General features: G+C 39.6%; 3 protein-coding genes across 4 annotated transcripts in view; 2 read left to right on the top strand and 1 right to left on the bottom strand.

Moving 5' to 3' along the window:
- The first annotated feature begins 325 nt into the window (after nt 1–325).
- Nucleotides 326–2,299, top strand: LOC6630150 (uncharacterized). The gene is made up of 3 exons (XM_002054145.4): nt 326–448; nt 527–925; nt 986–2,299. Exons 1-3 carry the CDS (start codon nt 415–417, stop codon nt 1,627–1,629), a joined length of 1,077 nt encoding a protein of 358 aa, XP_002054181.2. The 5' UTR covers nt 326–414; the 3' UTR covers nt 1,630–2,299.
- Nucleotides 2,300–2,440: 141 nt separating this feature from the next.
- On the bottom strand, nt 2,441–5,566 carry LOC6630151 (uncharacterized). The gene is made up of 4 exons (XM_002054146.4): nt 5,459–5,566; nt 4,718–5,380; nt 3,799–4,114; nt 2,441–3,743 (listed from the first exon to the last, which is right to left on the bottom strand). The coding sequence occupies exons 2-4, from the start codon at nt 5,215–5,217 to the stop codon at nt 2,496–2,498; spliced, it is 2,064 nt and encodes a 687-aa protein (XP_002054182.2). The 5' UTR covers nt 5,218–5,380; nt 5,459–5,566; the 3' UTR covers nt 2,441–2,495.
- A 797-nt stretch (nt 5,567–6,363) lies between these two features.
- The window catches only part of LOC6630153 (ankyrin repeat domain-containing protein 50), a 41,406-nt gene continuing 33,967 nt past the window's right edge, over nt 6,364–13,802 (top strand). For both annotated transcript variants that reach the window (XM_070207568.1, XM_015172115.3), the window contains exon 1: nt 6,364–7,104. The gene's annotated coding sequence lies outside the window, so the exon portion shown is untranslated. The remainder of the gene's footprint in view (nt 7,105–13,802) is intronic.

Genomic DNA, 13,802 nt, shown 5'->3' with positions numbered 1-13,802 from the left:
TTGAAAAACAATAATTTTGTTTTGCTTATAAATACAAGAATATATATATACATATTCATTTTCAAGTCTCCACCTTTTATAGCTTACGAAATCTGAGAGTTCATAAGAGCGGACTAGATTGACTCGGCTTTTATTTTACAGAAACATGAAGCATTATACCTGCTTTATTCATAAGCAGTGAGTACAGGGTATTAAATAACCACAAAATGTTATCGCATGAGACAGACACAGCTTGGTGAGAGAATTTGGGCAGAATTTTGAAACTGCGCATGTTTTTTTTTTTTCTTGGCACAAGCAAACATTTTCGTCGACTACTCGCTGTACTCAAATCTCTATCTACAGTTCGGTTTGTTTTATCGCGGCTTACACTTGAGAGCAGCCGTGAGCGATGATCAGTTGTATTAAGCTCTAAAGATGAACAAGACGCTTTGTTTTTTCCTACTACTACGTGAGTCCAAAGATTAATTAATGTACAGCTCAAGCTGATTAGTTGAAATTTACATAAAATACAATAAGATGTTTACAGTTTTTGCACGGGCTGGTGCAGATTGTCACCTTGGGGCTGAGGAGATCTCTCAGACAAATCGCCTCTTTGCATTCCGTGGCGATGATCAGCTATATCCGTTGCGCTTGGATGTGGTGCGCACCCACCAAACGTTGGAAATGTTTTGCACTAACCGGGATGTGGTGCACACCACTTGCCAGCAAAATGGTCGCTTGAAGCCGCCATTGCCCTTAAGCGATTGCAGCAATCCGCCTAAGTCAACTGTGGAAGTGGTTTCCGATGAGAGCTGCCCTCATACCATGTACCGTGTGGGCTATAAGCTGAATGATCAACAGTTTCTGGAGCTATACAGAAGTTGTTATGATGCTGGAAATCAAACGGCGCATTTTGTCAAACATCTAGTCTATCCAAGCACGCTGAGTAGGTTGAATTGGTGAACGCCCAATGCAGTTACATCTCAGATCTTTACCATTCCTGCAGACATAACTCGTCCCGAACAGGCCTTTACCACAGATGGCGTGATTAGCAGCGCCGGTTCCGCCTCTTTCCAGGCCAAGCACATATATTCCCGCTTCCACGAACTGCTAGGATCACATCAGACATTTGTTGGCTCTCGGCGGGAGCTGGTATTTGATCGTGGCCATCTGGCCCCCTCAGCTGATTTTGGCTTTGAGCAATATATGCGTCAGACCTTTAAGTACATCAATGTGGTGGCTCAGTTTCGACTCATCAATCGTAGCAACTGGAAAACCATCGAGAACTGGATACGCAAACAGCTTAACATTGGCTTTTATCCAGCGCTGCAGGTGTGCACTGGAGGATTGGACGTACTGCAGCTACCAGACAGCAGGGGAGATTTGAAAGCGATTTATCTGGGCGCCAAGCGTAGTAATCCTATACCCAAATGGCTATTCAAGATTGTAAGCGACGGTGCCGGCACTCACCTCGCCTTTCTCACCTACAACAATATTCACGACATTGAGACATTGTCACCAAATTGCCGGCAGGTTTCATGTCCTTTTTCCCTGCAGCTAATCCCTAACAGGGAAGCAGGTCTCAGCTTTTGCTGCGATCCTATCGATTTTATCAGAAGGAATGTACCCCATTTGGCAAAGGTCTGCTAAGATACGGACAACAGGTCAGATATCAGTATATGAAATTCTGATTCGTATATTAACGCTGTCTTCTAATTTCTAAAAAGTATATTAAAAGTGAGCATATCATATTTCAAAGAGAGTTAAAATAGAGAGCTATAAATCAAGTTAATAACCCAACTTGTATTGATATACTGTAGAACATTAAATTAAGATCGGTTAAGAAGCACGTGCTTGCGGTAGCTAGCGCATTCCAAGAATTTCTGTATACATGTACACACACACACATTCATGCGAGTTTGCTTCGAATTCTATCAACAGCATTGCAAATGCGACTGTATTGTTTTTTGTGGTGCTATTTTAATTTGATTTTTTCTCATTATAAAATAATGATTGGTGTGGCTGTTGTTCGAACCCTGCCAAGGGAACTTTTTTTTTTTTAACTTACCTTTATAACTACAAATGAGCGCGAGCTGGAGTTGGCGTTGGAGTAAGAGGGTTTAGCGTATCCCCTAGTCGGGAATTGCCGACTAGAACCTTTTATTTGTATTTAATTTTAAAAGTGGTAAAGTGGAGTGTCAATTTAATTAATAGCTGATAGCCAAGACCAATATATATTTAGCGAACACATGTTTTTATTTTTTTTGACATTTGTACACCATAGAAGCTACAAGCAACCTTATCTAAAATACTTATTTTCCGTAATAAAAATTGCAAAAAATTACTTCCGTTTATTTGTACCCCCTACAAACTACAAGTAACTTTAACAACAAAACTTCTTTTCAGTAATGAAAGTTTGAAAAAAAAGAAACCGAATTTTTCGCTTAAGGTTGATTTGATTTATGAATTCTTTTTGCAGACATATCACTCACGATAGAAATTAAATTATACTAACATTATGGCTTCAAATCTTTTATGCATATGCAATATAATTTGGCAATTTTATCATTTATGCAGGTTGAGTCTTCCGCATAGGAATTTGTGCGACTTATTTTCTCCACATCAACGTCCACATTATTGGTAACATTATTATAAACTACAGTTGCGAAAAAATCGGCGCTATTCTGTTGAACTTTGAACTTGGTGCGATAGACTGCCACATCCATTTTTTGTAATTCATGAAATTTCTGTTCTGGACCGATTTGAATTTCCGTTTTATGAATATAGCTTAAAGTAAGATTCGTGCAGAGGCTGCTTAGATTTTTGCCCCACAGATAGTCGTTCATGCGATCGATTACCCGAGGAGCTATGCGATCTGCCCATTCAACTGAAATCCTTTTATACGGCTTACAGGTGCAATAGTGCTCGGGTATGCCAGCATCCGCACAGGTTCTCGTTGCATTTACAGGGTAGAACAAGGATTGGCACCTGGGACAATCGTTGGCCTTGGGCAGTGGAGCAGAATTGGGTAGACCGGCTATTTCGGCGATGTGCTTGAGAGTATTGTGCAGATCATAATTGGATGTCAGACGATTGCGGTTTGCCGTTAAGGCTTCAGCAAATTCCGGATATTGCGCCCGAAACCAGGGCGGCAAATAGATAAACATCATGGGCAAGCGCTCCTCTAAGAATCCGCTGCTTAAATACATTAATTTGCCAAACCGTGAGCCGTGATCGGAGAAGAATATAACAATGCTCTCATTGAATACACCGTCCGTCTCAAAGTCCAGTAAATATTGTAAAACAAAATCGGCCATTTTCGAGGGCATAGCATAATCGTCATGGCTAAAACTGCTCGACCAGAAAAGGCCCCAAATGGGTCGCTCATCCACATAGCGTCTGGTGAATTCCTTTGCATAATCATAAATATAGCTACTTTGAATGCGTCGACCGATGCAATAATTAATTGTGCATTTGGCGCATTTCCAAGTTTTCATCTCACTCTCGAAGGCTCGCAGAAGTGGTCTATAATAGTAATCTGTTGGCTGCAGCGAAAAGCCCGGCTTTACGTAGTTGAATGTGTTTATGTTGCACGTATCCTCCGCATAGGCTGTCAAATATCCAGCATCCTTCAAGAACTTCCAGATGAAGGGAATGCGAGCGAAGCAACCTTTTTCATCCGTATTGCAGATTGCCTCCTTGACCGTGTCGGGCGTAAAGCCACTAAGTATGGCCATTAAGTTGGGAAAAGTGTTATCTGCAACCTGAGTATTGTGTATGTCATTTCCTTTTATTTGCATATATTCGGCATGAGCTCACCTTATTATAGCCCTGCATCTCATACCAGCCGCTGCGCGTTAAGAATTTGTAAACTTTGGGCATGGTGCGTCTTAAATTGATTCTCGAAATACTATCGATTCCGAACATTATGACACTGGGCTTTCGCTGCGCAGCCTGGGCTGGAGCTGTTTTCCGAATCGGCACTGCGGATGGGTATGGCTTGTATTGTATAAGCCCGAAGGCATCCGTTTGCAGCACATTTGAATCATTGGCCGCCTCGCTGCAGCCCAATATCATGCCCTCAACGTGCAACGGTACCACATAACCCTGGCTGAAGTAAATCCTCGGCGGCAGGCTAAAGAGAACATATATGTAGTTAAAAATAATATTCCTAGCATATATAGCCTGGATGTGGTTTAAAAAGATCTCTCTTATTAACTTAATAACAAAGTTGCAGTTTCTTAATGTAATTTGTATTTAGGTAACTCAGATTGTTTCTCTACATTTCTCATTTCATGTTTTTCGTGTTACATTAGGTAACAAACACGATTGTGGCATATATTCTTTACTCTATATTCCTACATTATTTAAAAATTATTTAAAATTTTTAATTGCATTTTGTATTGTATTGATATTTAATAGATTTAACGGCAAATCTTGTGAAGACTATTAAGACTTTTCAGTACATTATAGAAAATACCTTAGTTTTATGATAAAAGAATATTTAATCTTATCAAGATGGGTTGTGCAAACAACGAAAATGATGTTCAAAAAACATACATGTTCCAAAAACCAACATCAAACTCTAGAAAACAGATAGCATAGCTGACAATTGAAAAAAAAAAAAAAACAAAAAACTAAAAAACACGATTTTAATGATTAAATTTAATTTGAAATGCTACAAATTCTGATAATCTCTAAGAAAACCACACCAGAAATTGACAGAAAAGTTCGTTACTCGTTATAACTGTCGTGTTCAGCCGATCGCGTTATTTCCTGGTAATAGCAATTATACTCAATTTCACTGGAATTAAGTATTTTCGCTGCGACACCTTCATCAATATGGAGCACATAGCGCTTGCGATTGACATCGAAGATAGGCGTCACTAGATCCGACTCCTTGGTACATGTCTCGAATGCCATGGGCTTGTAGATTGCCAACACCTCCTTTGAGAAGGGATCTATGTATGGCATTTTACAATGCGGACTCTCCACATAGTACAGTTGCTGTGGGAGTTCTGATGACTTTGGGCTGCCATCTAACCGGTGGGTACTATTTTCGGAATGATCTCTCACACTATCACTAGGTCCTGTGCTGCTTGCATGCATTTTATATATGCTGTTCCTTGTATTTAAGCCCATATCTTGATTGGTCAGACAGTATATTAGGAACATTGTCAGGAAACAGATACCGAGCCATTTAAAACGCGAATGAGAAATTGCAGAGCCGAAATACATTTTGTAACTTAATTCACGACGCACAGAATCAGACTGCGAAGTCCCCGCAAAGGCAGCTCCGTAAACATTGGGTCCGTAACTTTCATTATCAGCAAAAACGTGGTTATAATTAGTGTTTTACCGGGCTACTCAGCATTGAGAGGAATAGGTGTGCATCTGAACGCTGCAAAAAGTGCTGTTTACTAATTAGTAAATGCACCAATAATAAATTAACATACGTTTTTGCACATAAGAAACAGACCTATCTTAAAGTCGTTGCTCCCTGTATGAATTTGAGCCAAATTTTTGAAATGTTTCCATGTTCCGCTCGATAAATCACCCAATTCTCGTAAACATTTAGCTTGAGCATTGGCACAATTTCGATAGTGTGCGTTAACGAGAATTGGTTAGTGTTATTCAACGGTGTGTTTTTTTAAACGCTTCCCTTTGACAGATATGCAGATAAACAGTTACAGAGAAAATGTTTATTCACGTGTGGCTTTTGGCTCGTGAGCTATGCGTGTTTCTTTCGATAACTAAATTGGTTGGCATGCGGTTTCTTGCAATTACATGTTTTACTCTTTCCTGAAGCATATTGCTTTGATAACAGATTGACTTGGGTTGGTATTGGTGCACTGATACGCATTAATTTCCTTTCTTCTACAGCAAATTTAGCGTTCTTCTTCTGTTTAGTTTCAAATGCAAATGTTTGTGCGTTTTGTTGTAACATAGTTCGTACGTACATATATATTTGTTTAACATTATGCATAATTTCTTTTTTCAGCTTTTAAGCATCAACAGTTTATTTATCAAGAAAAAAAAAATTTACGGTTATTAATGCTGACTCACAACTTTTCGAAATTAAGCAAAACACCATACCGTTAAAACATGTAGTTACTCAACTTATACATAGATGGCGGTTTGGCTGCACACACCGTGTAGCGTCAAAATAAAGTACTGCTGGGAGTAATGAATAGCAAAAAATACTGTTTTGGTATTTTTAACCTACGCACACTGGTCACATTTGGTAATTTGAGGCAACATGTCGCTAAGCATTCCCATGTGACTAAACATGTATACAACACTAAAAATACTAAAATATAACCGATTTTGCCCACAAGCTGGTATTTTTTGATGAGCCCATCTCGGGCACATTGTTTTTGGCTTAGTTGATATTTGAGAAAATTTGAGCGTGTCTGCGCGTATTTGCGGTGCGTGAAAATTATTTAAAACTAACAAATATGTAGTGAAATCATCGGAAATAAGCAACGCACATCTTAGCTGGGCCACTGCGCTTTGAGTTTGCCAAAAAATATATAAATAAAAATGTTGCTTTCATAACGCGAACTCAGTGTGCAACTTTCCACCAAAGAAAAAGAAAATTATATCCTTGCCCACGCAGGATAGGCGTGCAAAGCAAACAGGAGAATAATACCAAGCCGAAATCAATTTGCCGCAGTCACAACAGTGAATACAAATTGAAACAAATCGCTGTAAGAAATGCATTTGTGATTAAAATAAGTGAAATGTGCAGCATGCAACAACGCGTTGGAAAGTAAGAGGCAAGCAAGCATAGGAAGAACAAACAAAACCAAACAACACAAGCCCACAAACGCAACGTGAGCGAGCGAGCGAGCGAGCGAGGGCTAAAGCTAGCAAGAGCGAGAGAGCAAACACTGTGCACCGCCGTCGCCAGCGTCGGCGTCAGCGTCGGCGTCGCGTCTGCCGCTCACAACAAATTATCGTTTAATTTCTTTCGTTTTTGCACAAACCCAAAGCGGGTGACTTTTATGCCTTCTGTGCAAGCGTCATTGCAGCCACCACCAACCACCCGCGCGCGCCTCTTATCAGCCATTGATAACTGAAGGCAGCAGAGAGGTCACCGCTCTGTGTCATGTTTGGCTAAAGGTAAGTCTATCAAACGCCCACACACGACCTCGCGCCTAAAGTCGCGTAGGAAATGAATGCCAATTGTACGTAGAATTAGCCAAAAACACGTTTGCCAACGCTCTTTCACGTCTGCAGCCAATTAAAGTTGCAGCTAATATAAAAAAGAGTTACAAAAAGTTAGTAAAAACTTTGTAGTTGCACCGACTGCGCAATACTCTCTTCACTGTGTTATAGAAGCTAAAAATGGCTCGAAAAAAAGAACTGAAACGGTTTCACAGTTCCAAGACTAGAAAATATCGAGTCGCGCTATATAAAAGTAGGATCTCGAACTTTAGGGGATCACCGGTGATACTCTACCTTTCACATTTGATAACTCCGAGAGTCCTTAGCTTTACAATACCAATGTACATATGTGAATATGTATGTATCTTAGCGGGTTATTTTTAAAATATAAAAAATTTTTCATTATATATGAATGTTGCAGTTGTCAAAACAAAACAGTGCATACTCTTCTTCCTTTTGCAAACAGAGTATAAAGAGAAAATTATATGCGGCGCGCCGGCTGCTGCTGCACTTCAGCGCTGCTCAAAGCAAAACGAACCAGACAGCAACAAAAACAACAACAAATGGGCGAAAACTACTACAAAGTCGTGTGAGTGTGCGTGTGTGTGTGTGTATATATATAAATATATATCTAAGTACAAGAACTCGGCACATACTTTAAATAGTTGATGTAACTGCACACAATGTTCTCCGTTTGTGGCTTTATTTTCATTTCTGTTATTATTTTGTTTTTTTTTTTTTGTTTTTTTTTTTTTTTGCCCTGTGCCGGCAACTTTATGAATTGCAAGCACAACAATGCGCCCTGTGCCACGCCCCAAAGCTTTGGCATAGGCTCGAATGGATCGCATGGCATGGGTTGAGCTGCGCAGACAAAGCGCCGACAGCGACGCGACGTCTGCAACAATTCTGGATGATATCAACATCAACAGCAGCAACAACAACAACAAGAGCAAGAATAACAACAACAAACATCAACACTATGCAAAAGCTTCACTAGAACTCGGTATGAATCAGACACGGTCGAAGAAAAGTTAAGCAAGCATGCGCTAATTTGAGCATGCCCGACTTTAAGATACTGTGTTGTAACTTAACGTAATCTGCATAAAGCAAGCTGATCTCTCGATTTTTCCGCCAACTTTTGCTTTTACAAATGCATTTTGCGTACTGCTTTAATTGGTCTATTAATTGTTCAATTTAAAAATAATTTAATGGCAAAAACAGACTTCTTTTAAATTCTACTTTGGCAACAGAAACAAAAATTAAGACTGAAATCAGATTTCACAGTTGTCGTTGGGATAACGTTTAGTTTAGTTCGCTGTTAATGTTGAAGACTTTTGTTTGTATAAATTTCTTTAGTCCATTTATAACTACAAAAAGATTGATTTTATGGACCAGTTTAGACCTCTTTTTATACGACTGCTTTTTAAGAGTCTTGCTAAATTTATGCTTCGGGCAAATAACATTAACTTTACAATGAACAGGCCTAGTGGTAACAATATCTTTGCGCTCAATCTATTTATTAAATAAGTGGTCTTTGTTTGGATAAGCCTTAAATGTCAGCTGGTACACAGACCCTTTTAGCATATACACTCAGCAGTTCTTGGCGTTTACAGGGTATAGGGAAAACAGCAATGACTAGCTGCCTGGCGCGATGACTCTGTCATAAATTGCACTGGAATTCGGTTTAACGGTTTTGTTTGTTACATTTGGACGTTTGCGCAATTGACGTAATTGCCAGACCAAAAGCCAAAGTCAGACCTGGCCCAGACACTACACTACACGTGCTTGTGTGTGTGTGTGTGTCCGTGTGTATAGGGATGTTTGCCTGTAGCTCCGACTCCGACTGTCTTGTGGCCATTGAAGCTCAAGAGCAGCTGACTCTCAGACCCAGACCCAGACCCGTTTTTCTCTCGGCCTTTTCACATTTTGCATTTTCATTTGCGTTTTGCGGTCGCGCATTTTTCCACTTTTCTATGCTGCTTGCCAGGAACTTTTCATAATTTGCTGTGCGCTCGTTTTATTTGTTATGCTGTTCTGCGCTTTTTCGTCAAGCATTTTGGCAACACTTGTCCCTCAGTCTAAATCTTTAACGAGCTGCGTACAATTTAAAGCTCCTCGAAAAGTTTCAGGAATCGGCATCAGTGTTGCGAAACGCTGGCAGGCAATTTGTGGAGACCTCAGTCATTAAATTTTCATTACCCACTCAGGCCGGGGCTGTGGGTCCTGTGCCGCAGCATTAAAATTTAACCACTCGTCAGATCCCTTGTAGGCAGCCACTTAAGGACACGGCTGCAAATTAATTGAATTGACAAAACCAAAAACGAAGATGAATAAAAAAGGGCACAAGTATTCTTGCCACCAGTGCCTGCTTGGGCTATGCCCTGCTACATAGCTTCGCAATTGTGCTTCTTGTTGTTCTTGAACCTATGTTTCAGTTTTTTGTCAATATGTCTTATAAAATTTGCACTGCTTGAAAATAAAGATAGATTCTGTATATACAGTAAAATCCAAGGGTAAGCCTACCAAAGTCAGGTTTTCTGGGATTAGAATTTTTAAGCTTATATTATTCGATTTGTTCTCGAGCCCCGGCAATCGATTTCTCTTAGTTTTGGGCAAACGTGAGGTATTATCGGTTGAAACTAAAAATACAAAACTCGTTCTCGTATGAACAGGAATTTGCATATGGGCTCGAAAATTTCGGTGAGATATATACATATGCCCCAAGCAAAAATATTTATAATATAATTAATGTGTTGTGGATTTGAGTACCGGCAGGTCCTTTAATGCCTCAAATGCACGCGAGCAGGACACAACAAGGCCTGACTCATTCAATCATTCAATGGCACAAGTCATAAACTTAAATGGGTTGTCCTTGTTGTTGCTGCTGTTTTGTTTGTTGTTGTCTACTGGCCCAGGGTCAAGAGCTGTTCTAGGCGACCCGCTGGCTTTTCCTGGTTGCCTGGAAAAAAAATGAAAGAAAAACACTTTTGAAACGAGTGGCCTCTCAGCGCTAACAACTTCATTCGAATTCTCGCTGCGTGTGCCCATATATATACATAGATACATACTTATAAGCTTGTGTGTGTGTGTATGTGTGTGTGTATGGTTGTGTGTGTGTGTGTGTGTGCCGTGTGCTAATGAGCGGCACTTGGGCCACACTTAACCCATGTTAGCCGAAAGCCAAAAACCGCGCAAAATAGGCGTGTCAAATGCGCAGGTAGCACTGCAAACTGTGACAACACATACATTTTATGAGCACTTGACATCTCTATAAACAGAGCGCTTATCACTCTTGACACTTCAACCAACCACACCCCCGCTCCCGCCCCAGCCACCTGCAATTTAACACATAAAGCCGCAGTTTTCACACGACTTTAATGGCGCAATTTCACATCTGATAGCTTTAAGCTGCTCTGGCAGACGCTCTATGCCGAACGCGGCTGCAGGGCGAGAATATATTCATACATAAATAACGCAAAGAAATAGCAAAATGAAAGCACTGACCTCCCTCCCTCTCTCCCTCCCTCTCTCTCTCTCTCTCTCTCTCTCTCTCTCTCTCTCTGACTGAAAATAACTGGCAGGCAAAGTTTTGGCCTGTAAAAAGTGCATAAAGCGTAGCCAAGTCGCTCTGTAGCCAAGTGGCTGCATTTTTTTCTTTCAACTTTCATGTGACCTAAGAAGTGGGTATTATTGTTATGATATGAACTATGCAGCTGTAACAAGAATATGGAACTCTCAGTTTCTGAAATACTTTTCAGAACAGCTTGTATTTGTGATGAACAAAATCCTGAATCTGAAAAGTATATCTATCTTATTTGAAGGGTTTTATCTTTTGAAACAGTTCGCTAAATCAAAGATATAATATCTATCTTTGACTTTGCTGCCAACTGATCTTAAGCCAAATTAACATACATCTTAACTTACATGCTAATTATCTAGATAGGTAATATACCATATTAGATAGATAATATACCAAAAACTAGCTCAAATTATTGCTTCTGAACAACTAATAATTGGGGTGAGTACATGAACAGCGTTCAAAGTCTTCTCCCTGAATCTTGTATTGAACTCCAGATGATACATTTAGGCATACTAATTAATAATTACTTACCGACCTCATCTCTGAACTAATTTTGAACCGGTTTAATGTAGAAAAATGTATATACAGAGCAATATTAATAATAATTCTAAGAAAATGATAACTCCAAGCACTGACTCCTTCTATTGTTACTAAGCATGTATGCATGTCGATAAAGAAAAGGTATATACAAGTGTGTGTGCACATTTAACTTAAAAAAAAAAGAGCACAAATATTTCATTTCTTTGGGATTGCATCCACACGAACAGACCAGAAATAACTTTTTCTTTCACAACTTTTTTTGGGCCTCCAACTCTCTAGTTGTCAAAATTGCTTTGACGTTTTATTAGTTTTGGCCGGGCTACACTTTAGCTCTTCATCATTCTCTTGAATCTCCTCGTCCCCAACAGCATCATCAGCATTGTCATCATCATCATCGTGTGCAATAAGCTCAAAAAAAAAACTCGTAAAAAAAATTGGGTTTACATAACATCAGCTGCTCGAAATATTGAAGGATGCTCCAAGTGAACAAAGTGAGCCCAGTTGGTGTATGGCGCACTTCTCTTAGGACGGCGCTAAAAATAACAAAAACAACGCAGCTCCAGCGCTGACCAAAGCGAAATGAATACCGACTGTAAATATATTCATATTCGAAAATAGTTTGCGGCATGTCAAAAAGCCAGTGACCGCATTAAATTTTCTTCGACAAACGTTTTGGTATAGTTCCAGGCAGCCGTTGCCGAAAGCAAGTCGATGTCGTCTGTGTCCAGTCCTAGCCCTATCCCAAGAGATTTACGTGCTCTTCTAGTTTTCCGATACTCTTTCGTTTATTTGGGTCATAATAACAATGCGGTTGAGTTGATGTGCGCCTATGAAAAGTTTAACATATATTGAATAAAAATGTTAAAATTATATATTTTTTTTTGGTGAAAATATAGCTATAAGTTCGACTTATAGGGAAGCAATTCAGAATATTTTTAATAGAAATTAAAAGAGATGATTATGTATCATGAAGTGCATTCATGTTTCGGTGCACTCTGCTATAATATCTTTGTTGTTGTGGCAAATGGAGCACAGAGCTGCGACTCTCAATGAGATTTGTGCGGCTATTTTTGTGGCCGGCGCAGCCACGGGCAACAACTATGACAAACAGTTCAAAGGCCCATTCGCGCTGTAGAGTTCTTCAATGTTTTTCCCCAGCGCTTTTTCATTGCTTTTCCCCAGCGCTTTTTCAGGTTAGTTTTTATTTTTCGGCGCTTTACGTTTTTCGAGTTTGTTATTTGTTATTTTTAGCAGCGCTCGGGACGCGCCCAAAACAGAGAGCCTGTTCCACATGTCGGACGTGCTTATGGAGCATACGTAATAATTAATTCAATGCAATAAACCGACAATTTGGTCAGCTGGTCGACCAAACGAAATGGGTCAGCAATTGTGAGTGACCCGTCAGGCCAACTGTCTTCCTGTCTTTTGTGCTGCTGCTAGGCTGATGGACATAATGATGTTATCGATGATGATGACGTCGATCACGCCCTTTCGCCTTTATTTTATTGGCTCGCAAATTGCAGCAGCAGCAACAGCAACAGCAGGCGCTTGTTAGAACTTTGCGATTTGTTGTTACCCGTGGCGCACAAATTACCAACGTTTGGCCAACATATTTGGCCAACTAAGACACTGTTCCGCCCACTGGAGCCACACCCACCTAAGTCGGCTAAATTACTTGCCAAAGCCGAACGACTGTCCAGCTTACATTTTGCCACCCTTCCTCCCCTCAAATGGTGCTCCCTCTATTGTTTTGCTTTGTAATTTAACTGATTATGAGATTGTTGACTTGTACGCCGCCGCCTTCCGCGCCAGATGGGGAAGTGCCGCAGCCGCAGCCGGTGTCGATGACGATGTTGTTACTTTGTGTTTAGTGCTTGGTCTGCTGCTATATATAAAGCACTTTTACGCGTCTTCAATGTGTCTTCTTATACCCTATCCACAAATACAGAGTCTGGTGTACATACATTTTTGGTGTGATTGTATTGACTAGCTGACTTTTATGAATAACACATATGATTAATTCATATTTGGCATGAATAACATTACTCATTTAGTCAATATAATAATCATTTAACTCAAATATTAGACTTCTTAATAAATATGGTTATTCATATATCTTTCGACTAAAACCTACTTTGAATTAAAACATTTCTTTGTGTTAAACTGAGGGTTTTATTAATCGTTATGCTATCGTAATCTGAGTTAAGCAAATCAAATCGATTGGAAAAGTATGTTACTTAACAAGAAATAGAGTTCTAGTCCATGTATGTAAATAAAAACACGAGCAGGTATCTTTTGTATAATTTTATTGAATTAATTCAATAATTGAATTAATTACTAAGCATCTGCAATGCTTAGTAAAGTAATTTTTTGCACCTTGCTCCAATTAAAAATAGTAATTATTAATTACTCTTTTGTTCTATGCTCGATAAAAATATTGATATAGAGATCTCTTGACTAGACTTTTACTTGGGAAAGGTATTTGGAATGCATTATTTTTGAGAATATTTCGATTAAGAATTTTGGCTTACAG

This window comes from Drosophila virilis, chromosome 2, assembly GCF_030788295.1.
Source record: "Drosophila virilis strain 15010-1051.87 chromosome 2, Dvir_AGI_RSII-ME, whole genome shotgun sequence".
NCBI lineage: Eukaryota > Metazoa > Arthropoda > Insecta > Diptera > Drosophilidae > Drosophila > Drosophila virilis.
This window is presented reverse-complemented; position numbering and strand designations above follow the sequence as displayed.

What these genes read in the sequence shown, in the direction of transcription:
- LOC6630151 (XM_002054146.4), bottom strand. Translation starts at nt 5,217, where the DNA reads ATGTATTTCGGCTCTGCAATTTCTCATTCGCGTTTTAAATGGCTCGGT. An exon ending in GAACACGACAGTTATAACGA is followed by an intron (nt 4,115 to 4,717) that starts GTAACGAACTTT and finishes TGTTCTCTTTAG; the next exon opens with CCTGCCGCCGAGGATTTACT. An exon ending in AGATGCAGGGCTATAATAAG is followed by an intron (nt 3,744 to 3,798) that starts GTGAGCTCATGC and finishes CACAATACTCAG; the next exon opens with GTTGCAGATAACACTTTTCC.
- LOC6630150 (XM_002054145.4), top strand. Translation starts at nt 415, where the DNA reads ATGAACAAGACGCTTTGTTTTTTCCTACTACTAC. An exon ending in TTGTTTTTTCCTACTACTAC is followed by an intron (nt 449 to 526) that starts GTGAGTCCAAAG and finishes AGATGTTTACAG; the next exon opens with TTTTTGCACGGGCTGGTGCA. An exon ending in AGTCTATCCAAGCACGCTGA is followed by an intron (nt 926 to 985) that starts GTAGGTTGAATT and finishes CCATTCCTGCAG; the next exon opens with ACATAACTCGTCCCGAACAG.